Consider the following 25,705-nt stretch of genomic DNA (forward strand, 5'->3'; position numbering starts at 1 on the left):
AGCCAGGAGTCATGTTTTGCTCCCTAACAGCACAGAGATTTTTGATCCTGGAGGTGGCCATGCAGTGTATTAATGAGCTGGAGGACTTGAAGAGCAGCTGGCCTGGCTCTGTCTGCCAGCCCTGAAGTGTGCAGATGAGAAAAGCAGTATTGATCCTGTGCCATCAGCCCGCAGAGCAGGCTTGCTGAGCTGTGACAGGGCTCACAGACACCTGGGGACGGAGCTGAGATGCATTGGTTGGGGGCTGTGCCACCAGAAAATGATGGCAGGCAGGTCTGTGCAGCCTTCCTCTGTGGGATGGGGAAATCTCAGCTCCACAGAGGGGAAAGCTGAATGTTTCGGTGCACCTCCATCACAGCATTTGCACAGCATCTCCTGGGCTGTAGGCAAGGGGCTGTGAGAGAATCTCTGAAGTGACAGAGTTGGGCTTGAGGCAGCTGATGTGATGAGGGAGCTAAAATCACTGCTGTGATGATTGTGAGGAATGAGTGAGTGGAATGAAGAAAGAGGAAGGTCAGGATAGCATGGAAGGATGCTATGAAGTGTGCAGTGACGAGTGCATGGGAATGGGGTCTGATGGACTCCACCCATACCAAAGAGGGTTGTGTGTTTCAGAGGGTTTGTCTGTAGCCTTGGCAGTTCTGATCCTGGGAGCTCCACAGCTGCTGGGTAGAGTTTATCTCACTTTCATTGAGCTTCACTCATGACAAATTGTGTTTGAGTCCCATGGTTTCTCCAGACTTCTGCCCTGTGGTGTTCTGAAGGATGTGGTTTGTTTCACTCCGATGTGAAGCCAGTTCCAACTCCTTGGAGTTCTCTGCAGCCTGGCAGCCCTGAGGTTTGGTCATCTTTGGGTGTGGGTTTGCTGTACTCAGTTAGTGCCTGTTAGTCCTTCAGTGGTGCTGTGAGGTTCCTGTGGTGTGGGCTCAGTGTGCACATGGAGAGAGCGTTGCCAAGCTGCAGCCAGGCTGGGAGGTGTGGTGCTGCCGGCTGGAGTGAGTGTTGGCACACTGAAGGGAGGAGAGGAGATGGCTGCAGAAGCAGGCAGGGAAGGAGTGTGGGATCTCAGCACAACAGGCAGGGGAGCAAAAAAGAGACCTCAGGGTAGAATTTCTTTCCTAGCCTGCCAAGGACTTGCACTTGCAGCTGCTCCAAGGCTGGAAGCAGTGCTGTCTGGGGCATGATTGCATTCTTTCTCTTTACTTCTCTTTTTCCTTCTCCTTTTTGCTGTAAACAAGAAAAAGGATGAGAAATACTCAGGTTGTGCTCTCCTAGTTGCCTGTGCTAGGGGCTGTGAAGGGAGGCAGGTTTTGGTCACACAAGAGTTTAGGTGACTTTCAATGAGCATGCTGGTTCCTAGCCCAGGGCACTACACATGAACTGGTTGGCATTTCAGAGTGTCCCCAGGAATGATCAGAGCTGGCTCTGGCACTCCAACCTGCCCTGCTCTTCCCTCCTCCTCACTGAGGCTTCCTGTGTCCCTTTCCTCCTGTTCCTCTCTCTGGTGGCTCTGTTTAATGTCTCCTCTGTCTGTGATTGCAGCTGAAGGCATTACCTTACCTCTTGTCCCCTCATCCTCATCCTGAGAATTTGGTGGTAGATGATGAGTAGGAGACTGTGAGCTCAGGACTCTTCCATAGACTCCTAGAATGGTAGGGATTGGAAGGCAGCTCTGGAGGTGACCTATTGCCACCCCCACTGCTGACACAGCTACACCCAGAGCAGGCTGCACAGGAAGATCTCCCCAGGATCCCGTTTGAGTGTCAGCAGGAAGATGAAAGGCAGCATGGGCAGCAGGGAGGTCTCTGCTCCACCTCTTTAATCAACTCTGTTTTCTACACTTGATGCCATCTCTAGATGGTGCTTTAAAGGCTTTGTCTGAAAGCTTTCTCCTTCATGAGAAAAGGGCCAGCAAAGCCCAAAGTGCCAGCTCCTCACCTGCATTCTCTCCTTCTTGCCCCCTGGGGCACACAGCTCTCCTTTGGGCTAAGTGAGGTCCCTCCACAGCAAATATTTTCATTACCTTTGGATGGGCTTGCACTATTGTATTGCTTTTCATGTGGTGGTCACTATGAATCCTTCCTGCTTGCCCCTGAGCTCAGCCCCACGACTCATCCCAGGTGTGGCTTTGTTCACATTGAGCAGAGAGAGTATCTCCAGCTGTTAAAGCAGGAGGAGAGTGAAGTCCTTTCCCCTCCAGGTACCTGAGCTCCTAAACTCACTCTGCAGCTTTGTTGTGGGGTTTTTGTTGTCATTTTTCCCCCCCCGATGTAGGAGTCTGAAGCACCACATCTAAACTTCCTCTATATATCTGTGTACATTCAGTGCCAAGGTCAATAGAGCATCCCAAGTGGGACTGGAGGACAAACCCGGAGAGCCAGGATTTTGATGAACTAAATCATATCCTCCAGGAGAGCAGAAAGCTTGGAAAAGCCCTTGAGAATCTGTCTCACAGTAAGTTGTCTGATTTCAGTTGTTTAATGTAACCTTGCTGCCTGAGTTGTCCTTGGGAAGTGCCCAGCAGGAAGGTGGCCTTCTGGCAAGGAAGGCCAAGCTCAGGGCCATCAGCAGCTCCATTCCTGAGGAGGAGGCTTGCAGAACGTCAGAGATCATTTAGCAGCCTCCTGCTGGCTGAGGCCATCGCCCCCCACCCCCTCTGTTTTGTTCCTTTAGCTTTCTGCCACTTCAGTGAATGAGCTCCTGCAGAGCCCCCCCAGAGGCTGGGCTGAAGAAGGTGCTGGGAACACACAGCAGTGAGGCTGAGGGTGAAGCTTTAACCTCTTTGATGGAGATCACTGGGAAACAGGGAGGTGTTTGGGGTCCTCGGCCCCATGTCGTTCCTGAGAGCTTCCCAGAGCCATTCATGTGCAAAGCATCTGCAGCAAATCCTCCCACAGATGGTACTCAGCTCGTCCATCACAGCCCCCAAGTGCTGTCCCCTCCAAGGCACAGTCCAGGAGGAGCAGTGTCTAAAGGCAGCATCCTCGTGTGAGCAAGGAGTAGTTGTGACAGCTCCTGGAGGTGATGAGGAGCAGCTTTGGTAGGGTTTGTTTCATGTAGAAGACAACTGCAGACAGCCCATGAGAGGTGTCTCCTCAGCATGGGGAAATAGATAAGAGAGAGAAAACAGTGACTTTGGAGGGGGAAACAAGGACTACATCAGTGAGAGCTTGCTGCAAAGTGGGTGTGAAGGACACCTGCCTTCTGAACCCCTTCAGATCCCCTCTGTGAACAGTTAGGGGCTGGAGTGCACATGCAAACAGGGATGGGATGGCTCACTTTGCACAGGGCAGCAGCAGCTGGTGGCATCCAATGTGCCTTGCTGTGAGATAGGTGCTCCACAACACAACCTCTCAGCAGAGACAGCCAACCCTGCTTCAGGAACATCTGAGTCCTTGGTAGGGCCAGGTGGCTGCCACAGAGCAGAGGGGAAGAAATTGGTCATGCTTTGGATTCAACAGGCAGCCTCAGATCAGGAACTGACAGCAAGCTAAGGTTAACCAAAGCTTTGGCAACCATTCCAGGTGAGGTGGCCAGAGGGAGTCCCAGAGGCAGTGGCATCTAGCTGCTGCCATGGGCAAAAGCTTTGCTTTCGTTCCTTCCTGTGGCAGAGGACTAACCAAGCCATGAGCACAGAAGAAAGCCAGCTGCAGGCTAGGAGGAAGTGCTGCTGGAAACCAGAAAGAGCCACAGAATATTTGAGTGTGGAAGGGACCTGTAGAGATCATCTGCCCCAACCCCCAGCTCAAGCAGGGCCACCTAGAGCTGATTGCTCAGGACCATGTTGATAGCTCCTGAACGTCTCCAGAATGAAAGATCTGAGTCCCTCCAGAGAGTCTCCACCAGTTCTGATGCTGTTAGACTCAGCTGATCCTGCAGAGCTCAAGGCAGGCAGGATCCTGCTCCTTTAAGAGAAAGGCAACACAGAGAGGCCTTAGAGCCTGTGTTCTGTTTATCTTCCACAGGGAAGAAGATCAGCAACAGGAGTAAAACTCTCCAACAGTGAGGGTAGAACCAGTTCAAAAAAAGATCAGAATCTGCTACCCAGCCACTAAGATCCCATCCTGGGGTGGGTGGTGAAGCTGAGTGTGGGATGTGGGAAGCTCAATGTGTACATCGCTGAGCTGCCTCAGTGCTTTCAGCGGCCTCTGGAAGACATTCAAGTGAGGCTTTGTTTAGAAGCTCCTACGCTGCAGGGAACTACTGGGGCTGGGTGTGGGGGCGTGGGAGATGTGCTGGCATGGAGTGCCCCTGACAGGCATCAGACCTCTGACTCTGCCCACTGAAACTGGGTGCTTGTGCTGGGGATGGTGTCACTGTGAAGCCATCCTGCATGGCATGTGTCACACAATGGCTCAGGTGGGAAGGGACCTCAGAGATCATCTGCTCCAACTTCTCTGCCATGGGCAGGGACATCTCCCAGCTAAACTCAGCTGCTCAAGGCCTCATCCTCATCCTGCTCCTCCTGGCCTTCAACATCCCCAGGGAGGAGGCAGCCACAGCCTCCCTGGGCAGCCTGTGCCAGAGTCTCACCAGCCTCAGACTGGAGAAGTTCTTCCTCAGCTCCACTCTGACCTCAGCTTCAAACCATTCCCCTTGTCCTGTCTCCAGACACCCTGATGAAAAGTCCCTCTGCAGCCTTCCTGCAGGATCCCTTTAGGCACTTGAAGGCAGCTCTGAGATTGCCCCAGAGCCTTCTCTTCCCCAGGCTGAACACCCCCAGCTCCCTCAGCCTGTCCCCGTAGCAGAGGTGCTTTGTGACCTCCACCAGCAGCCTCTGGCACCCAGCTCAGGAGGGCACAGCTTAGGACATGGTGCTGCAGTGGTTTCTGTGTCAGAGCTGTGGATCTGAGCTGGCCTCAGCTGTCTCAACAGCCTCTCCATGGTCAGCTGAGCATCCCGCCTGGGATGTGTGCTGCTGATTGAGCCACACCGGCAGCCTCCTGCAGAGGGTTTTCATTTCTCCTCTTCAGGCTGAACTTTGGACTGGTGTTGGCCCCGTGTGAGATCGATGGCTGTGATTGATGTCCCGATTGGCACTTTCAGAGAAGCTCAATCAGCCCTTTCAGGGAGGTCGTTTGATCTCCCTGCTGCTGCTGCTGCTGCCATCCGATGCTGCCCTGGCTCCTGAAATCCATTTGCTGGAGGGGTGATGGATGAGCAGCCATCCAAATAATGGTGTTTGAGATTGGAACAGGAGGGATGGCAACAGAATTATTGCTGTTCAATTATCAAGTGGAGCCTGTGTGGCCAGGAGATCACTGCTGCTTCGCTGCTAAGCAGCTTTTCCCTACAGATGGCAAAGGTTTAATCACCTTTGTGGAGATGTTTGCTCTTCTGCTCTAACCTACTCTTAGTCTCAGGACTGAAGTCCCCTCCTGAGTCACAGTGTCCTTTTCTGGAGCAGTATTTGTCTTGCTGAAAGTCTCCCTGATGCTGTTGCAGAGCTGGGGGTTGTGAGTGTCACCTCAGGGTGGTACCTTCCAGTCCTTGGAAGAAGGGAGCTGGCATTCAGGGGCAAGTAGAAGGGTTGAGCTGTGACTGTCTTTAGCTGGTGTGTGCCTCCCATCCTAACCAACCTCCTGCAGTGCCCACCTTTGCCTAAACCCAGGAGTTCTGAAGGGCTTTGCAGTGTGGTTTACTCTCTCCTGAGGTGGCCTTGGCCTGGGGGAGCCTCTGGGCCATGATGTCTGCATCAAAGTTCCTGCACAGAGCTGCCTGGGAAGGGCTCCTTTTGGGTAAGTATTTTGTGGAGGCAGTGCTGATTGGTGCCATCAGAGCAACCATGTGGGGTGTCCCTTTTCAATGCAAGGCTGCTTCCTTTTCTCTTGTGTTGGACAGAGGGTGGGAACAGGCAGAGGGAGTGGAGTCCAGCGTGCTGCGGCAGGAGGGTTTGCCACGGGACATGGAAATCGAATCAGTAAGGTTGGGAAAGACCTTTAAGATCACCAGTTCCAGCTGCAGCCCAGCTGCCATGAGCAGCAGAGCCTGCCCTGCAGCGCCTGTCGGGCTGCCTGTGCCAGCAGCATCTGCGCAGCCCGGGGGGAGGGGGCCCGGGGCAGTCCCTGCGGCGGGCACACACGGGGCAGGGGTTCTGTGCTGGTGCCCAAAGCCGCAGGGTTGGTCATGGCAGAAGGATCACGTCCTGGGCTGTGCTGCAGAGGCTGGGATGCTCCGAGGTTGGCAGCTCAGCCATCCGCGAGCTCCCTGGCGCGGGCTGGTCCCGGGAACGACTCTCGCCTGAGGAGCCGGAGCTGCGGCGAGCTTGTCTGAGCGCCGCCCGAAGCTGGCAGGTCCTGAGGGCTTGGGAGGGAGGCGGCCTGGCGCCTGGGAGCTCTGTGGCCATCTTCTGGATGTTCAGCAGAACGCTTCAAGCTCCTGGCTCCCGCCGAGCTGAAGAAGGCAGCTGAAGGAGCACCACTTCGGTTCCCTTCTGGCTAGCTGCTCGTTGGACTTGTCAGGGGCAGCGGGGCAGCTGGCAGAGGTCAGGCTCACTACAGCCTCAGCTCATTCCGAGTTGCTTTGTCTCTTGCTGGCATTGTTCAAGGACCACAGCTAAAAGCAGAAATGGCCTCTGAAGTTTCACAGCTTTCACTTTCATCCCAGCACCCCTCCTGTAGCCCCAGCACGTGAAGATGCTGCACAGTGTGAAGCTGCTGAGGAAGAAAGCAGCAGGCAGGGGGGGTTGTGCCCTGCCACATCTAAAGGACCTAAACTGGTGCTCACTGGCTTGAAAATTAATTGTCTGCTGTGGAATGGAGAGCATCAGAGCCTGGAAACGACTCCTTGCAGAGGAATAATGCCAGGGAGCAGAGGCATTAGGCCCTGGATTGATTGTGTCTGCTGCAGGAGAGCAGCAGCAGATAAAACTCTGCTGCTAAGAGCTGCTTGGGCAGGAGCTGAGGCCTGATGGAACTGTCAGTAGCAAGGCTCAGTTCCAGAGTTCATTTCCTGGTAAGCTAGAAACAAAGCAAGGTGTCCCAAAGGAAGCCTTTACTGTGGGAGATGCCCATTCCAGACCCCAAAGGGAGTTCCTTCCACCAAAGGATGCTGCAGATGCTCTTTGGGAGGGGCCTCTGTCAGCAGAGCAGACACTGCCATGCTGCAATGACCACCAGATGCTCTCTCCCTGCTCTGACCATGGTGCTGCTGCTGAGGCCACAGGGCTGGCAAGAGGGCTCCAAGACAGCCCTGCAAAGAGCAGCTCTAAGAATGCATGTTCTGAAAGCAGCCATGGCAAAGAGCTGGGCTGGGAGTTTGGGTGGCAAAAAGCCAGAGAGAGAGAGATGCTTTGGGGCAAGCTGCTCTTGAGTTGCTCCTGACCTGGAAATGCTTCTGACCAAACCCCCTCAGCACTGGGGGTGCTTCGCTTTCGGTCTGCCAGAGGTTCCAGCGTGGTTCAGTGCATGGTTACCTCCTTTCCCCGCGGGCCATGGGGGTCCTGTGAAGGTTTGTTGCCAAGTGTGAGACCACCCGGGCCACAGGAGAGTCACAGCTAGGAGAGCTCACTGGCAGGATGGAAGCAGGCAGGGGAGAAGCCAGGCTCTTGTCCAGGGGGCTCAGGCAAACCGGTTTGCATTTCACTTGGAGATTTCCCTCTCCCTAAACTCTGTTTTCACAGCACCATTTCCTCACTGAGCCCTGGAGAGAGAGAGAGGGGAGTCGTGCCCCTGCTGCCCTGGGTGAGGGCTGCACCAGGAGCTGTCTGTGCCCAACTGCTGGCTGAGTTTCAGGAGCCAGGGGTCGGTGGGCTTGAGCTCCTTGGCACTCTTCTGTCCCAGCTGCTGTTTGCTTCTCCATGTACTGTTGAACACTCATTCTGCTGGCACTGGAGCTGAGGGGAGCTAAGGGCAGGTTGTTTCCAGGCCGTTTCCCTAGCGGCACCAATCCTGCTCCACGGTGTGGTGCAGGTGAACTTTGCAGCTCCAGGCTTGCTTGTGCCTGCTGTGCTGCAAGGCATTCAGAGGGAGAATGCTGCCAAAGATGATACTTTTGTTTTAATCTCTTTTGTTTCCAGGCATTGCTCTTTCTGATGAACTGGATAAGGTAAGACCTCCTGTGTGCTTCAGGACCCCCCCAGACAGAGGTGCTCCTGGTAACTTTAGGCAAGGAGAGCTGAATCTGCCTGTCCTGGCAGAGAGCCTTCAGTGCTGCTGGGCTCAGAGGGAGCTTGCACATAGAAAGCTCTGTGGGTGAGTACAGTTTGTGTCCATGCATCCAGAGCTGCAGCCAGGGGGGGCTGGCACCCGTGGACAGAAGCATCTCCCAGAGAAAGGAGGTCAGAGAGGCTGTGCTGAGCTGGTCTGGCAAGGCTGTGAGAGCACAGCAAGGTGACAGAGAGGGGCAAGGCATTGGCTGGGTCATGTAAGGGGCAGTGAGGCTAATAATGGTTGGACTCAGTGGTCTTAGAGGTCTTTACCAGCCTAAGCAGTTCTGGGATTCCATGGTTCCAACCCAGGGTCACTCTTGGCTCTGTCCAAATGGAAGCTCTTGGAGTTCTGCTGAGCAGAGTTAGAGCTTCTGGCCAGGGCAGGGCAGAGACAGTCACAGGACAGCAGCTCACAGCCTCTTCTTGTTCTGTGGTTTGGTGCATTTCAGGAGCTGCCTCTGCTTCAGGCTGAGCTCTTAGCAGGTCTGTGTCAATAAGGAAGAGGCTTTGCAAATGGTTTGGGTTGGGAAGAGGAGAAAACAGTGTTGCTAGGCTAAGTAAGCACTGCAGTGACTCTCAGCAGCTGCTCTTTGTTTGGGAACCATTGTTTCATGGCAGGAATATTTACTGACACAGCTAGGGAGCAGCCAAGGATTGGTGTTCCTAACACTTCTCTCGTTAGGGGATAGGAGCAGAACATCTCTGCTAATTAGGAACCTGTGTTTGAAGTGTCTCTGCTGGCCTAGAAAAGAGTCTAAGGCCAAATATTCCTCTCCCATCATTCCATCTCAGTTTTCTTGCAGTGGTTTGCAGCTGGCCTGTCCTGTTGGACACAGCCCCTGGTCTGCAGCCCTCCTAGTGAGGCTGGGAGCAGGGGCAGCACTTCAGAGAGATCCTCTGCTCTGGGGACAGGCTGAGGGAGCTGGGGGTGTTCAGCCTGGAGAAGAGAAGGCTCCAGGCAGACCTCAGAGCAGCCTGCCAGTAGTTGAAGGGGCTCCAAGAAGGCTGCAGAGGGACTGTTCCCAAAGGCCTGCAGGGACAGCACCAGGGGCAGTGGTTTGAAATGAGAGCAAAGCAGATTGAGATTGGATGTGAGGAACAAGATCTGCACCAGGAGGCTGCTGAAACACTGCAGCAGGTTGCCCAGGGAGGTGGTGAGGCTCCATCCCTGGAGATCTTCAAGGTGAGGCTGAAGAAGGCTCTGAGCAAGCTGCTGTAGGGGAGGATGTCCCTGCTGAGTGCAGGGGGTTGGACTGAGTGACCTTTGGAGGTCCCTTCCAACCCAACCCATTCTATGATACCACTTCAGAACAGCTTCTTCAGACAACTTTGAAGGACTCTTTGTTTCCTTAATCTCAACCCCCAGCCTAACCCTGGGAATCATCCCTCTTGCTTCCACAGCTCCAGCTGTGCTGTGCTTGTAACCCCCCCGCAGCCCCCTCCTCCCAGCACGGGGCTACAAGTGCCAGCCCCAGCCCTGCAGCCTCTGAGGGCATTGATGCCATTCCTGGAGTGAGACACACGACGGCAATCCCAGCAGGGCTATGTCTGGAGGGGCAGGTGCAGAGGTGTTTGGCTTTGCATTAACTCCCCATGCACTAAGGGCAGTGCTGGTAGTCTGCAGCAGCCTCTGGGCTGCGCGGGGCCGAAGCAGCCTGTGTGTGGCTGAGCAGAGCTGGCAGGCTGCTGCCTGGGGGAGCTCTGTGCTTACCCAAAAGGCAGCAGCAGTGTTCAAGAGGATCCTCCAGGTAGCTCCAGCTGCTGCTGGAGAGTAAGAAATAGGAGAGGTTCAGGCACTGGAGTGGGCAAATCCCTCTTGGAATCTTGGAATCATAGAACTGCTTCAGTTGGAGGAAGCCTCTAAGAATCTTCTCCTCAGTCCCTGATTGCCTCTGGGCCTTCTGCAGCCCTCTGAGACTGTCCTCATTTTGTGCTTTTGATGACCACTTCTATTTTCCATCTATTCTTTCCCTGTGTGGCTGGGACCCAGCAGGGCAGCATCTCCCTTGGGGCTCTGTTTCCCCTCAGGATGCTGCAGGTTTTTCTCTTGGGGCTCTGTTTCCCCTCAGGACGCTGCAGGTTTTCCTCTATGGTCTTTGTTCCCCCTCAGGACAGTGCAGGTTTCAACACCCCCATCCTGAGGCCTCGAGTGATTGGGGAATGGATTGGCCGTGAGGAGAACGACGCCGACCCCCTGGCCGCGGAGATGCTGCAGCCCCCAACGCCCAGGAGCAAAAACGAGCAGTGGGACAGTGAGGACAGCAGCAGCCCCGGAGGAAGGTGAGGCTTGGGTGCAGCCTGCACATGGGGTGTGTGTGTGTGAGTGTGTGGGGAGAGGCTGCAAGAGCTGCTGGTCCAGAGGCAGCAGTGTGGAGCAGTGATCCTGCGGGCAGACACTGTGCTGGAGCCGGCAGGACTCAGCCCTTGCTCTCTGCAGGGCAGGTCCTGGGAAAGCAGAGGGCCTGGGGTGGGTTTTGTTTCCTCATTCAGCAGTCTGATAAAGACACTGAATAAAGATCCAGTCCAGGCTGCAGAGCAAATGAGGCATATTGTGTTCCTTGCCTCAAGGGGAAGGAGCAGGACTCAGCATCTCCATCAGACCTGCAGAAGGGAGCAGGCAGCTTTAGTTCTGAGGAGCAAAGATGATTCAAAGCAGCATATTTAGCCTGTGCAGAGGGTGGTACAAGCTGTGAGAAGCCTCACAGCTAATGCTGTAATTATCAAGTGTGATTAATGGCTTTGAGAGCAGTATTGGAGCGGCTTTGTTGGGCATCATGACAAAATCACCTTGCCTGGTGTATGAGCAAGGAGAGCAGGGGGCACCTGATGCCAGGAGAGGCTCACAGGCCACTGAACCACATCCTCAGGTGCCACACGTCCACAGGTCTCTTGAACCCCTCCATGGGTGGTGACTGCACCACCTCCCTGGGCAGCTGGTTCCCATGTCTAGAAAGGAAAATGTGTTTCCTCACCCCCAGCCTAAACCTCCCCTGGTGCAGGTCCAGGCCACTTCCTCTCCTTGTAGCATCTGCTACCAGGGCCAGCACCCAGGACAGATTTCATGGCTGGCCTGACTGGGAAAGCTGGGGTAGCCAACCCAAGGTGGCTGGTGCCCTGCCAGCCTGTGACTCCTAGCAGCCAGTGGTCAGGGAAGGGGGGTTTGAGTGTGCTGAGATGGTGTCCAGCAGCAGGTCTGGAGGACATCCTGGGCTGCAGCCATTTGTGACCTGTGTCCTAGAGAGCAGCAGTAAGAGAAAGCTGTGCTTCCCTCCCTCCCAGCTTGAAAATGGAGCCAAAGAGCAAGGGACTGAAGCAGCAGCAGCAGCAGCACAAGAAGCTGCTGGCTGCCATGCTCTCGCAGGACTCCTTCGACTCTGCCCAGAGCACAGCTCCCTCCGTCACCGAGGAGGACATCGACAACGAGGATGATGCCATGGAGCTGCTGGGTAACTGCAAACCACTCCCTCTGTTCTCTGCCACTCCCTGCAGTAGAGATGAATCTAGCAAGTGCCACAGCTGCTCACAGATAAGCTTCAAACTGCTCCTCCTGTTTGAAGCTCAGGTATCCAGCGACTGTGTGGAGCCTCCTAGGGTTTAGCTTGCAGCTTCCGGGGGGGATGCAGTGGAGAGTGTGTGGAGACAGCAGCAGCTGCATCCACGTCCTGTGAAGGGCCAAATGCCTCAGGAGATCTCCTGCATCGAGCACTTGCAGGTTCTGCTTGGGGAATGTATTTAGGTGCAAGGAGCAGAATCAGCTGTGCTGGCTTCCACTTGGTTCTCTTTTTCTTAGCTGTCTCAGCTCTTTGGTGTAGTTTGGTTGGGATGTAGCAGCTACACACAGCTTAGGCAGTGGGCATTTGTAGCCTCTCCAGAGGCTCTGTTTTTCCAGCAGACTGTAACATCAGATACATCAAACTACACTCTAGAAGCATCTCTGCTGGCTGTCCCAGAACTGCTGGTTGAGAGAAGGGAAATCGCTGCAGGAAGGGAATTAATCTTCCCTTTCCTGCCGTTGTTCAGTGCGAGACGCTCGGCAAGCACTCGTGGCTTGCAGCAGTATTTTTCCCTTCCAACATTTGTTAGCTTTATCTGAAGATAAAGGCCAGCAAGGGAATGAAATGCGCCCGTGCTGCGTCTGCCCCGGCCGGGAGAGGGCTCAGGGCGGCACAGTCCCAGCGGAGGCCACCGGAGGGCGCTGCTGCTCGGTTTATGCCCGCGCAGCTGAGCTGCGAGCGGCTGAGCCGCGGAGCCGAGGCTGCAGGGGAGGAGAAGCCCTCCGGCGGCTGCGGAGCTGTGGAATCTCTCTTCCCAGAGATCGTAGAGCCGGTGGGGAAGGTTCAGCTGATGCTCTGCAGCTTGCTGTGGTGAGCTCTGGCATCTTTTGTGCTACTCATTGCCATGGACATGAATTTCAAACCTGTGGCTGTAGGTCAGTGTACATCCAAGTGTCAGAAGCACAGCAACGACCTACAGCCCTTGGGCACATTGACAAGAAACATGCAGGAGAGAGGAGAAACTGGTTGGTTATTTTTCTCCCTCCTCTAAACTAGAAAGTGACATTTTCATAGGGGGAGCAAGCAGCAAAATAGTTCACGCTTCCAGAGCTCCGCTGCAGGCTGTGTCAGAGTGGCTCTGGAGCTGCCCAGGCTGTCCACCCTAACAAAATGTGGCAGGTTTCCCAAGGCCAGGGCAGTGATCCTGTGAGCTCCTCTAATGGTGCAAGCTGTGGATGTCTGCCTCCTGTCATCCTGGGTGGTGCAGGAGCTGGGAGAGCAGCACTCCCCAGGCTGTGCCAGAGCCACAGCAGCAGCCATTGCTGCTGAGGAAGGGGCAGCCAGGCAGGTCTGGCACTGCCAGGGGCAGCCTGGGCTTTGTGTAGCTTGAGCTGGTTGTGAATCTCAGCAGCAGGGGTGGGGCTGTGAGCTCTGGGTGATACCAAAGGTCTCTTCCAGCCTCAGCAGTTTCCTCCTCGTGGCACTGCTGCCTCTTGCTCACATGCCACCTCTCCAGCAGGTTTCTGCAGCACACCCACATGGGAGGCTCTTCCTTGGGGTGTGGGTTTGCTGAGGGACCCCCAGAAGCTGGCACTGGTGGTCACTGCAGCAGCTGCAGAGGAACTTTCTGGTCACTTTCTGTGTCTGGCTCTCGGTGTGCACACAGCCACAGGCAGCTGGGAGGGAATGGCTGCAGAGAGGCAGCTCCTCAGCCTGTCACAGATTTAATTGTCCCATCACCAGCACCTAACTGCAGAAGCTCTCTAAGTGAGGTTTGGGGTGGAGGAGGCTTGGCAAGGTGTCTGCCAATGGCTTGCAGACCTATTTCTGCTGCTGGCTGTGAGGGGAAATGGATCTTTGCAGGGGATTTCATCAGAGGCTTTCCATGTGAACTTGGATGCTCTTAGAGGGAGAGAAAACTCTCCTGACATGTTTGAGTATTTCTGAGAGGAGCTGACTTTCCTGCTGTGCTCCAGGAAATGGAGAGCAACTGGGCTGTGTCAGTCACAAATAATTAGGCTGAAGTTATGGCTGTGTTGTTTCAGGGGTGCTCCCATCATGATCTGATCACAGCGGTGCTGCCTTCCTGAGCTCTGCTCCAGGTCCATGGTTGGTCAGCACAGAGCTGGGGTCAGGGCTAGCTGTGCTCATGGACTGGCTTTGGGCAGAGAATAGGCAGAAGAGTCCTGAGGAGGCCTTTTGGCTGTTGGTTAAGCTCAACATGAGCCACCGATGGTGGGAGGGAAGTGCAGCATCTGCATGGGAAATCTGAGGCCCTCAGATTCTGGAGTCGCTCAGCGCTGTGGCAGAGTGCAGGAGTCAAAGTGCCATCAAAAGCTGCAGTCACAGAGGCCCAGCATGGAGAGGGTTGGAGGTGACCTCTGGAGATCACCCAGCCCAAGCTCTGCTCCAGCAGGGTACCCACAGCAGCTTGCCCAGGAAGGCCTCTGACAGAGCACCAAAGGAAGGAAAGATCTTTGACAGTCCACACCAAAAGTGATGGAGCCTGGAGGGACCCCAGTCTCTCTCTGGGTAAATCCAGACTCAGATGCCTTTGCCCATGGTCACACAACTACCTGCCTGTGTTTGCTTCCTGAGCTGCTGTGTGTTCAGCCAGCTCTCCTGTCTCCTTGCAGAGGATCTGGATGACCTGAGAATGGAAGGAGTCACAAGTGTGATGTCTTCTGGGAGCAAATTCAATCCAGGCCGGAGCACTCACCTGGCAGAGCCTCAAGCCAAGGTGACGCTGAACATCTGTGCCAGGTGTGCCAGGTAAAACACAGAGCAGCCCCCCCCGGGCTCCCCCAGGCTCTCTCTCTGGGCTGTGCTGACCTCTCCTGTGCTAAAGGAAAGTAATCTCTTAGCTCCCAGCTCCCCTGTGGCCCCTGGCAGCTGGGCTGTGCCAGGCAGGTTGGTGCTTGGTTTGTCACAGCAGCAGTGAATCAAAGGCCAGGGGTAGTCTCAGGCCTTGCTTCCCAGCCTGAAGCTGTTTGAAGCTCCGTGACCCTGAGCTCCTTTGGCTATTTGAGCTTCTGCGGTTTTGCAGGGGATGACTCAGGGAATGCCAAGCTTCCAGCACCTGCAGGAATGGAGATTGAGTTGCACAGGTGCACTGCAGCACTTCCAGCAGTGGCTTCTTAGCACTCCATAATCTCATCCTGTTCCACCTCTGAGAAATGATTTAGTCAGCTTGAAGCCTTTTCGGTTTTGACAGCTGGAAATAATTCCTGCCTGTACAGTAGGAGGGCCAAATAAACAGGTTGGCCTCGCCGGAGCCAAGTCAACTTGAGAAGGCAACACTAACAGAACCCCCTGAAACCGCATTCTTCTCCGCAGACAAAAGCTCATTTGGAGCAGGGCTTTAAGCCTGTTGAAATGACAAAAGTGGCCTTCTCACCCTCCTGTTAATGGGCCAGATTAGCAAGAACAAAGCCGAGGCATGCCAATTTCATCTGCCCGCCTTTGCCGCTGCCTGCTCCTTTGTGTGGCTTGAGAGGGGATTAGCTGCTTGTAAATAAAAAGCAACCTGTGGTGAAATTAAGTCAAAAGTTTGGCCATATGCCACCCTACCGCCCTACTTTTTGCCCCATTTTGCTCCTAAATTACTGCTCATGTAGGAGGAGGGGCTGCAGGGCTTCCTCGGGTGCTCTGGGACACCGCATCCCTCAGACAGCAGCATCTCCCCAGCGGGGCTCGGGGGCTCGGGGCGGCAGCCGCCGGGGGGCTTCTGCCGCTGGGGCTGTGCTGCCGGCAGCCTGGCCTCCTGCTTCAAGGAGAGAGCAGTGGGTGTGCTGGAAAGGAGCTGCCTGGGCTGAGAGCGAGATCCAGCAGCCAGGTGAAAGTGTGGCAGCTTTTCCTTCAGCTGACTTCAGCTGTCCCTGGAGTCACCAGTGGAACAGGAAGGAGAAGAGGAATGCTGTTTTCTGCTTGGCCTTCTTGAAGGTACCTGAACTCCTGCCTGAATTGCTCTGAAGGTTAATTAAATGTGAGATTCCCTGGAGCAGCCCTGCCAGCAGGTGCCACAATATTCTCCATGCCCTCTGCCCTGTGTGCCAGGGAGCAGACAGCTCAGATCTTGTGCCAAACCTCACAGCCTTGGCTACTGCTCTTCTCCTTTGGCTAGCTGGACTGTGTGGCTCTGCACTCTAAACAGGAGATGAGAGAGGAAGACCTCATCAAATCCTCTCCTGACAGTTCACTTCTGCAGAGCTCCACTGAGCCTGGACAGCTCAGGCGGAGAAGGTGCCTGGATGGTCCCTTCCTGGCCTGGGCTCTCTGCACTTGCTGCAGCTGAGCTCTCTCTGCAGAGGCTGGGGGAGTTCAGTAACTGAAGCACCTCAGAGCAAGGCAAGGGGCAGCAGGTGTTGCCAGCAGGTGCTGCTGCTGTGCTCAGCAGCCAGCATTTGTCCTTCGGGGCTGTGAGGGCTCTGCTCTGCTGCAGCATCTCATCCTTCTCCCTGCATCTGAGGGCACCTTCCCTCTCTGACTTCAAGTGATCAGTACAGTCAGGTCTCAGACCTCCAAAGCAGCTGAAGCAGTGGGTGGAGAGAGCTGTGTGGAGCTTGGAGGACACCCAGACAGGGCTTTGCCCTCCTTGCCTCCCAGAGCAGTGCCATTTGCTGCTGCTCAGTGGTGCAGCCACTGCAAACACCCTGCTGTGAAGCCCCAGCCTGGGGCGCTGGGTCCTGCCTGGGGGAGCTCAGAGTGCTGCCATTCTCTGCATTCCTATGGCAAAGCCTTGTGTTTATGGCAGGGACAGCATGAGAGCATTGCTTTGGGTTAGAAACGGTGGTTGGGGGTTCCTGCTCTCTCAGCAGCCTGGTGTGATGAGCCTGGCTGCTGAGTGCTCAGGGATTTGCCTGTAGGCACAGCTGAGAGGGCAGAGCAGAAGCTGCTGCTGGCCATGCTCTAGGCTGCAGCTCAGCAGGTGCCTTGCCTCTGCCCTGGGCCTGGCTTTGGGTTGCACACAGTGAGCTGAGTGGAGCTGTGGCTGGCAGTGGGGGTGCTGCAGGGCTTGTCAAGGCAGAGCTGGGCTGCTGGAGGGGTGCTGGCTGCCTGTGGGAGGAGGATGCCTTCCTGCTTGAAATGTGATTGGCAGAGCTCCAAATGTTAGGAAAGGTTTGAGCTCAGACTGGGAGCTGGCTTTGACTCTTGCATTTGCATAGATCTCATTCTTTCACCTTGCTGCCTGTCAGAAATGAATTTAAGTGATTCCCTGTCTCCATTTTCCTGTGATCCCTCCTCTGGAAGGCTCCTTGGGCGTGTTGGGGCTCTTCTGAGAGGGATTTCCTTAAACAACTGAAGGAGACAGTTGAGAATGGACAGGAGCAGAACTGCAATAAACAATCTTCATAGAAACTGGTACCCAGCCCTCAGTGCTGACAGACTTCCCCACCACCCTCCACCAACAGATGGACTTAGGACAGCCCAGGGCAGGAGTTGTAAGGAAAGGTGAAGTTCTCCCCCCTAGGAGACATCCAGGAGGTACTGAGGGGAGATGCTCTCAAGCTGTCACACCAAGCTGGCTTTTACAGGTTTAAAAAGCACCCCAAGATCCACCCCCAGGCCCCTACCAAACACAAACCAAAGAGAGGGAGAGAGCAATGTGAGGAAAGGTTAATGCCCCAGAGTGTGAATCGCTTTGCAGCCTGGAGTATAGCTGTAAGGAGCTCGCTGTGCTCTGCAGGGATGCTGCCCCTGGGGAAATGCAGATGGGGAGCAGCCTGGGGAGGCTTTTCAGAGGGGAAGGGGCCTGCAGAGCAGTGCCAGTGCCAGAGCTGCCCCTGGGCTGCAGGGCAAGGCAAGCAGCACTCTGGGAACAGGGGTGACCTCGATCTGAAGCTGGACAGAGGAGGTTCAGAGAGACAGGGAAAAGGCTGCAGCCCCCCCTGCTCTTGGAAGGGTTGGGGTCTGCTCTCCAGCACAGAGTCAGCATTGAGCCTCTTGGTGCAGCTGGGCCGGACTTGGAGCGCAGCTGTGGTCACAGCAGTCCCTCCTCCACCCAGGGGCACAGCTGGCTGAGAGGGAGGCTCCTGCTCCGCCCGGACCGCGGCTCCGGGGCTGCAGGCACAGCCGGCGGGTGCCAGGTCTGGCGGCCGAGCCCTCAGGCACCCTCCTCACGCACCAGCAGAGCTCCCAGGGGTTAAACAGAGATCTAAACAGCGATTTGTAGGAGCCAGACCACACTTCCACCTCTCCTCCTGCTTTGTGAGGTGCAGCTGAGCGCTTTGCAAGAATTTAATCAGGCATAAGGTCTGAGATAACCTTCCTGTGCTGTCTGAATGAACTGGGGGGGGGGGCTCTTTTTCTCTGCTGCTGGGGGTGGGTTGTTTTTTGCCAGGACCACCCATTAGCCTTGTGTGCCCACTGCCATGCTGCAAAGTTAAACCTTGGTCTTGTGGAGCCCTGCCAGTGCATTCCTGGCAGTAAGAAGCTTTTGTTTTTAACAGTGCAGGGGCTGCATTCATTCTCCTTCCCCTCACTGGGGTACAAAACAGGGGCTGCATGTGACTAGGGCAGCAATGGGATTATAGCAAACACCCTGTGCCACCAGCCTGGGGGCTGCTGAGCAAGGCTGCTGGGCAGGGGCAGCAGTCGCATACAAATGGAGCCAGCTGCGGTGTTCCAGCCCCTCGCCGAGCAGCAGCGACGGCAGCCAGGTCCTGAGCCCCTTCAGCACGAGAGGGATCAGCCCAGGGGGGCCCCACGCCGGAGGGCAGCTCTCCACTGGGGCATTAAGCTTTGCCGCCTGGCACCGCCGGGGTGCGGAGCACAGTTCAAGTGCAGCAGCATCTGCTTGAGCTGCTAATGTGGGATAAATGAGGGGCTCTGAGCCTGCTGCCAGCGGCACAGGCTCCTGGAAACCTGCTCCAGGGAAAGCCACTCCAAAATCCTCATGCCAGCCTGCCTGGCTGTGCCATCTGCATGGCTGCCCTGCCCTGCCCTGCAGCTCCAGCCCTGACTCTTTCGGGGTGTCTTGTCCCCCAGTCTGCCACTCAGCTTTTGCTTCTTCACTGACTGGGCTGGCTTGGAAGGGATGTTAAAGATCATCCAGCTACAGCCCCCTGCCATGGGGCCCATGGCTGCAACCATCCCAGGTCAGGTTGTCTGGGGCTCTGAGCCCCCTGCTCCAGTTGCAGCTGTGCCTGCTGGCTGCAGGGGCATTGGACTGGATGAGCTTTAAAGGTTTGTCAGGGACTGGCACAGGCTGCCCAGGGAGGTGGTGGAGTCCCCATCCCTGGAGGTGGTCCAGAACCCTGTGGCCATGGCACTTGGGGCCATGGTGGGGTTGGTTGATGCTTGGACTGGGTGATCTTTGAGGGCTGTTCCAACTGAAACCCTTCTGTGATGACACAGATCCATGAGGACCACGAGCATGCTGGGGAGGAGCCCAGTGGTGGTTTGTCCTAGGCTGCAGGGCAGGGGTGGGAGAGCAGGGCTGTGGTTTGTCCTAGGCTGCAGGGCAGGGGAGGGAGAGCAGGGCTGTGGTTTGTCCTAGGCTGAGGAGCAGGGGAGGGAGAGCAGGGCTGTGGTTTGTCCTAGGCTGCAGGGCAGGGGAGGGAGAGCAGGGCTGTGGTTTGTCCTAGGCTGCAGGGCAGGGGAGGGAGAGCAGGGCTGTGGTTTGTCCTAGGCTGAGGAGCAGGGGAGGGAGAGCAGGGCTGTGGTTTGTCCTAGGCTGCAGGGCAGGGGAGGGAGAGCAGGGCTGTGGTTTGTCCTAGGCTGCAGGGCAGGGGTGGGAGAGCAGGACTGTGGCCTGGGGCAGTGACTCTTGGCTGGGTGGGGGATTCTCTGCTGCTGCTCAAGCTTTGACCATTGCAGTTGCTCACAGTGAGTGCTGGGAGGTGCTGGTTCCAGGCATCCCACAGCCAGGACAATGCTGATGAGACCTGAGGCTGCTGGGAAGCATTTGGTGGAAGGCTTGCTAATGAGCTGTGAGGAAATGCAGGAGAGAACCTCCCAGGGTTTGTGGGGGCTGGAAGAGGCTTTGGTCATCCTCTGTGTGCAGACACCCTGGCAGTGAGACCTCCTCCCAGGACACAGCAGACTGCTGCCTCATTCTGCAGCAGGGGGGCAGAAGCCAGGCTAGTGCCAGGCTGGTCTCAGGCTGTGCAGGTGGCACTTCCAGCAATCCATGACCCAGGGCTGTGCCAGCAGGAAGAACCTCTCAAACCCTCCCTGCCAGCCCTGCCTCGCTGGTGGCATCCCAGGGAATGAATGGGTGCAGGGAGAAAGGATTCCCAAAGGGAAGTGGCTGGCCCAGAAATGACCTGTGGGGAAACTTCTGATGGTTGAGAGACAGAGTGTTGGGAAAGTTCTGCCTTCAAGTCTCACCAGACCTTTGCCTTCCTGATCTTGAGCCCTTCCCTCGCTGCCTTCTGCTCCCCACTCTCTGGCTGTGTGCTGAGTGGCTCTTGCAGAGCAGGCAGCCCTGCACTGCTCATGCCCCTAGCTGTCATGCTTTAGCTCCTCTCAGTTTTGGTTTAGTTTGGGTTTTCTGGTTTTAATTTCTCTATTTACCTTTTCTTGGCCCTCCTCTCCCCGAGAGCTGAGCTTGCCTCAGGTTTGTGCTGGCTCCACAGGCTTGGTGCTAAGCAAACGATTCGCTGTGCATCTCTTGAGTGACCAAGAAGCCAATGGGACTCTCTTTGTAGCTCTTTCAGTTCAGAGAGCTGTGGGGGAGTCCACCTCTGCCCTCTTGCTGCTGGAAACTCCTCAGGCAGAGCCCCCTGGGACATCTCTTCCAGCAGCTGGTTTATTCTGTGTTTTTTTGTTAGCTCAGGCTGGTTGTAAAAGGATGGAGCTGGTGTGGGGAGCTGGCTGCACTGCAAACAGGAGAACACCATGGGGGAATTCAGAACGAGTAGGCTTGAAGGATTTTTTCAGCCCTTTGGAGTCTGCCAGCCTTGATTTGTAGTCCTGAGGCCAGCAGGAGCATGTTTGAAAATGAAATGGTTATTGCTGTGCCTGGTCCTGAGCATGACTGTGCTGGCTCCCAGCTCCCCCACTGCATCCCAGCCCTCACTGGGGGACCTGCTTCAGACACCTTGCTCTCTTCCCCTCCAAAACACTCTTAACCCCCTCAGTGATTTCAGAAGACAATTGCTCCCCCAAGCCTTTCCCCCTTGCTGCTCTGGCTCCCTTTGCTGTGTGCTGGGAAGCTAATTCCTTATTGCAGTGTGCATGGACCCTGCTGCCTGCAGCTGTGCTGGACCCCAGCTCCAGAGGTGTGCATGGACCCTGCTGCCTGCAGCTGTGCTGTGCTGGACCCCAGCTCCAGAGGTGTGCATGGATCCTGCTGCCTGCAGCTGTGCTGTGCTGGACCCCAGCTCCAGAGGTGTGCATGGATCCTGCTGCCTGCAGCTGTGCTGTGCTGGACCCCAGCTCCAGAGGTGTGCATGGACCCTGCTGCCTGCAGCTGTGCTGTGCTGGACCCCAGCTCCAGAGGTGTGCATGGACCCTGCTGCCTGCAGCTGTGCTGGACCCCAGCTCCAGAGGTGTGCATGGACCCTGCTGCCTGCAGCTCTGCTGGACCCCAGCTCCAGAGGTGTGCATGGACCCTGCTGCCTGCAGCTCTGCTGGACCCCAGCTCCAGAGGTGTGCATGGACCCTGCTGCCTGCAGCTCTGCTGGACCCCAGCTCCAGAGGTGTGCATGGACCCTGCTGCCTGCAGCTCTGCTGGACCCCAGCTCCAGAGGTGTGCATGGACCCTGCTGCCTGCAGCTCTGCTGGACCCCAGCTCCAGAGGTGTGCATGGACCCTGCTGCCTGCAGCTGTGCTGTGCTGGACCCCAGCTCCAGAGGTGTGCATGGACCCTGCTGCCTGCAGCTGTGCTGTGCTGGACCCCAGCAGCAGCAGCAGTTCTTCTGGATGCAGAGGATGCAGGGAGGAAGGCAGGAGGAGCCCAGGAGCTGGGGGATGCTGGCTGGGGCTATCTGAGGCTCTGGCTGGCAGCTCAGGGTGTCCTGCAGCCACACAACTCTTTCCCAAGGCCTAGGAAAAAGGGTTCACAGGGGAAGAAAGAGTGCTGAGGCTGAAAGGGCTGACAAAGGCTGTAATTTTTCTGCTGTGAGATAATGGTTTGAAGCCAGCAGCAGATAAAAGCCTGCCATAAGAATGGCTTAATTCCCCATCTTGTAAAAGGATTAGATAATTCAGGCTCTTTATGGATTCCTTACGCTGGGAAATATATTTCCACTTTGGGTTCTCCTCAGAAAGAGCTGCAGAGGGCACTTATTGAAATGCACAAAGGGCTGCATTCAGCCATCCTGAGAAGGCAGACAGACACAGAAAAGATTATTCTGCAGCCTGGGTCAATGAGGAAGCTTTGCTCAGCAAGGGGATATTCTGCTTCCCCCAGCTGAGAGCATGGGGGCTGTGAATTACCCACTGGTGACATGGAACCTTGCCACAGGCATCTCCAGGAGAGACTGCAGAGTAATGCTTTTAATTTGCAGAGGGAGGATGGACTGAGCCCAAATCCACTTCTGACTGCAGGCTTTAGGACTTCTCAAGCCATCTGCTGGGCTCTGCTGGGCTGAGCAATGGCATCCTCAGGAGAGGGAGTGCCCAAGGGCTCTTGATCCAGGTGTGGGCAGAGCAGGAGGGCTTCGTGGGGTGGGGCAGGGTGGAACTCAGCCTGGGTGCTGAGTCTCTGCCATGAACAGAACTGATGGAGCCACCAACAGCTTCCTGCCCAGAGCTCTGCCCTGCTGCTCTCAGGTGGCTTTAGTTGCTAATGAGTTTCTTCAGGTAATGCTGATACTCACTCCCCTCACCAGTGGCCATGGTGGGGTCTGACCCAAGTGGTGCTCACCTCAGGCCACCATCAGAATCTGAGTGGCTTCACCCAGCTCTGGCTGAGAAGGAAAAGAAGGTAGCAGTGTGGGAGCCACACACAGCAGTGATGCAACTCTGCTTGCCTGGGGACTAAAGGAGAGTTGGTCCTGACATGGGAAGCCTTCTGCCTGGGGGTCTGGGGGTCAGTCCTGGGAGGAAGGGACTGGGAAGTGCCTGGGGTGAAGTGACCTGGGTCTGGAAGGCTGTGGCAGGAGAGTGTTGTTAAACTCTGATCCAAAGGAGTTTCTGGTGGGCAGCAGGGCGCTGGCTTTGGGGCAGCCTTGCAGCACACCTGCACACTGCTTCCTGCCTCCCTTGGTGCCAGCAGAGGCTCTCTGCTTCATGCAAATGCATGGAGGGCCCTGGCTCTCTGCTCTGATTCAGACAGGCCAGGGACAAACGATCTGCTGATGGCTGTCCAAGCCCAGAGCAGAGCTGACCCTGCGGAGCGGCTGCTCATGCCCTGCCAGCGTGCTGCCAGCTGCCAAGTGAGGCCAGAAGAGAGACCAAGATGCACTCAGGGCTTTCTCCTCACAGCAGTGACTGGATTGCCACAGGGATGTTATTGTGGCTTTGGAAACAGGGTGGGAGGATGAGGAGGTTGCTGTGAAGGGAAATAAAGTTAATCCATGAGGCATTTCCTCGTGGGAAAAGCTCAAGAGCCTTTCTTGGAGTGCTGGAATGAGGCTTCCTGAAAGGTCAGGCACAGAGCTTGAGGCTTTGTAGCACTTGGTCAGCCTCTGCCAGCTGGACTCCACCAAACAGCCCCTCAGCAGAGCTCCTCTACCAGGCAGGTCTGCAGTGGGTCCTCAGCCCCCAGGCTGTGAGTCTGTGAGGCAGTGCTGGGTGTGAGCAGGGGGTGCAGGCAGAGCTCTGTGGTACCACTGCAAGTGTTTTGATTCCATTTCTCCTCAACTCAGATTGCAGGGAGAGAACTTGGCAGAGAGGCCAGAGGATGTCTCCATGGTATCCCAAACAGCTGAGCCAGCAGTGCCAGACTCTGATGGTAAGTCACAGAAATATTTACTGCTCATAAAACCCCAAACACCAACAGCCTGAGCTCAGGGGGAGAGGTTGTGCCTGTAAAAGCAGATTAACCATTTGCAGTGCTCTGGGCACTCAACTCAGTCCTTTTCCCTTCAGACCTGCTAGAAGAGCACCCAGCAGGCTTTTGAGCATGGCCAGCTCGCACTCCAGGGCAACTCCTGGGGGTGTTTGGGAGCTGCCCTGGGCCAGGAGTCATTTGCAGCAGGCAGTTTGGGTGTGTGAGCACTATTTTGGAGGTAGAGTAACTGAAGAGCAGGGACCTGGGCTGTTCATTGCCAGGTGGCCTCTAGCCAAAGGCTGGTCTTGGAAAGATTTGGTTTGCTGCTGTGTATCTGTGCCCAGGACTCAGATCATCAGAGAACCACAGAATGGTTTGGCTTGGAAGGCACCTCCAAAGCTCACCCAGTCCAACCCCCTGCAGTCAGCAGGGACATCCTCCACTGGATCACGTTGCCCAGAGCCCTGTCCAGCCTAACCTGGAATATCTCCATGGATGGAGCCTCAGCCATCTCCCTGGGCAACCTGTTGCAGTGTTCCAGCAGCCTCCTGGTACAAAACTTGTTCCTCACATCCAATCTCAATCTGCTCTGCCCTGGTTTGAAGCCATTGCCCCTGGTGCTGTCCCTGCAGCCTTTTGGGAGCAGTCGCTCTGCAGCCTTCTTGTAGCTCCTTCAGGCACTGGAAGGTTGCTCTGAGGTCTGCCTGCAGCCTTCTCTCCAGGCTGAGCAGCCCCAGCTCCCTCAGCCTGTCCCCAGAGCAGAGGTGATCCAAGCCCCTGATCACTTTTGTGGCCCTCCTCTGCCAGCTCCTTGTCCTTCCTGTGCTGAGGGCTCCAGGCAGGACACAGCCCTGCAGGCAAGAGAAGAACTACAGAGTTTCTTCCTAAGTACCAGAAGAGCCTCAGTGACCTCTCCAAGCACTGCAGTCTGGTGTTAACAGACACTGGAAGAGGAGCTCTGAAGAACCTTTCTGCTGCTCATACAAACGTCTGCAGGTCCTGCAGGCAGGACACTCAGCCCTGCCCCAGCTGCTGCTCAGGGACTGGAAGAGAATAACACCTGGAGTCTGGCTTTCAGAGAATGCTTTCTGGGAGAGGTGAAGCTGGGGAGGGTTAACTTCCTCTTAGCTGTCACTGGAAGACCTGCAGAGAGAGATCTTCCAGTCCCTTGCCTGCCTGTTGGGCAGGGTTTGATTTGCAGTCTGGTCTCCAGCACCCTCAGACAAGTCAGCTCTGCTGAGTAATTCATGCCAAACAAATTGGAGCTAATTTCTCTTGCTTCTAATCTCTTCCAACCTGAGTGATTCTAGGAGTGATCTGCTCAAACTCTGCATCTGTCAAGCCCCAGCCTGGGTTTCAGGTTGAGGGGGCTGCAGAGGTCACCTCCTGCTGAGCCTTTTGGTTTCAATTTGGATGTTAAGGAGCAGCATCACTAAGGGATCTGTGCTCCTTCAGTCCCAGCTGCCTGCAGGTACCACAGGGCCTTGGTTCAGTCTCCTTTGCTGAGGATGAGATCAAGTTGTGCTGTGCTAAGGTGGAACACTGAGTGTGCTGAGTGAACTTTACTGAGCCAATGCCCCAGCACTTTGTCCCCTGTCCAGCTGGAGTCCCTGGGCCTGCTGTGTGCAGTTAGCTCCTGCTTCTAGCCAGCAGGCACTACAAAGTTTCTGCTTCTGCTTGGAGGAAATTGAACAGATTGGGATGGGTAAATTGGACTTTCCCCCCTTTTCTTTCCTGCTCCTTTTAACTGCCAACATAGTGAAAAAGCAAAGCAGGCCTTTGGCTGAAGAGGACAAGTTTGAAGTGAGGGTGTGGGGCAGGGAGGGAGGTGTGGGGCAGCACCAGGTCGGTGTGGAGCAGTTCTGGTGCTGTTCCAGCTGGAGCTGAGAGACCAAGCAGTGAGGATGCAAAGGTGTGGAGGCAGGGCTGTGGCAGTGGCTAAAACTTGGCATCACTACTCTAGTCATGAGGTCTGTGGTAACAGGCTGGACTCGATGATCTTTGAGGTCTCTTCCAACCTTAGTGATACTGAATCACCTCCCACTTCCTACCCACTGAGCACAGCTTTGCAGCCTCATCACCTCTTCTTCCCCTACTGCTGTCTGTCTGCAGTGGTGGTGGCTGCTGCCCTCCCTCCATGTGGTTCTGTCCCTGTGGCAGGGCTGGGCTGAGCTCTTTAGC

At 55.7% G+C, this 25,705-nt stretch overlaps 1 protein-coding gene across 4 annotated transcripts in view; it reads left to right on the plus strand.

Annotated features, from left to right (window-relative positions):
* The window catches only part of CUNH8orf34 (chromosome unknown C8orf34 homolog), a 46,613-nt gene that overhangs the window by 13,516 nt on the left and 7,392 nt on the right, over window positions 1-25,705 (plus strand). For 3 of the 4 annotated variants that reach the window (XM_068162530.1, XM_068162531.1, XM_068162532.1), the window contains exons 4-9: window positions 2,326-2,454; window positions 8,018-8,046; window positions 10,260-10,429; window positions 11,429-11,595; window positions 14,280-14,415; window positions 23,400-23,485. In XM_068162530.1, the coding sequence (XP_068018631.1) occupies window positions 2,326-2,454; window positions 8,018-8,046; window positions 10,260-10,429; window positions 11,429-11,595; window positions 14,280-14,415; window positions 23,400-23,485 (717 nt within the window). The remainder of the gene's footprint in view (window positions 1-2,325; window positions 2,455-8,017; window positions 8,047-10,259; window positions 10,430-11,428; window positions 11,596-14,279; window positions 14,416-23,399; window positions 23,486-25,705) is intronic. The other variant, XM_068162533.1, reaches the window with a different exon arrangement.

This window comes from Melanerpes formicivorus, unplaced genomic scaffold (assembly GCF_026170545.1).
Source record: "Melanerpes formicivorus ecotype bairdi unplaced genomic scaffold, bMelFor1.0.p_v2 SCAF_65, whole genome shotgun sequence".
Classification (NCBI taxonomy): domain Eukaryota; kingdom Metazoa; phylum Chordata; class Aves; order Piciformes; family Picidae; genus Melanerpes; species Melanerpes formicivorus.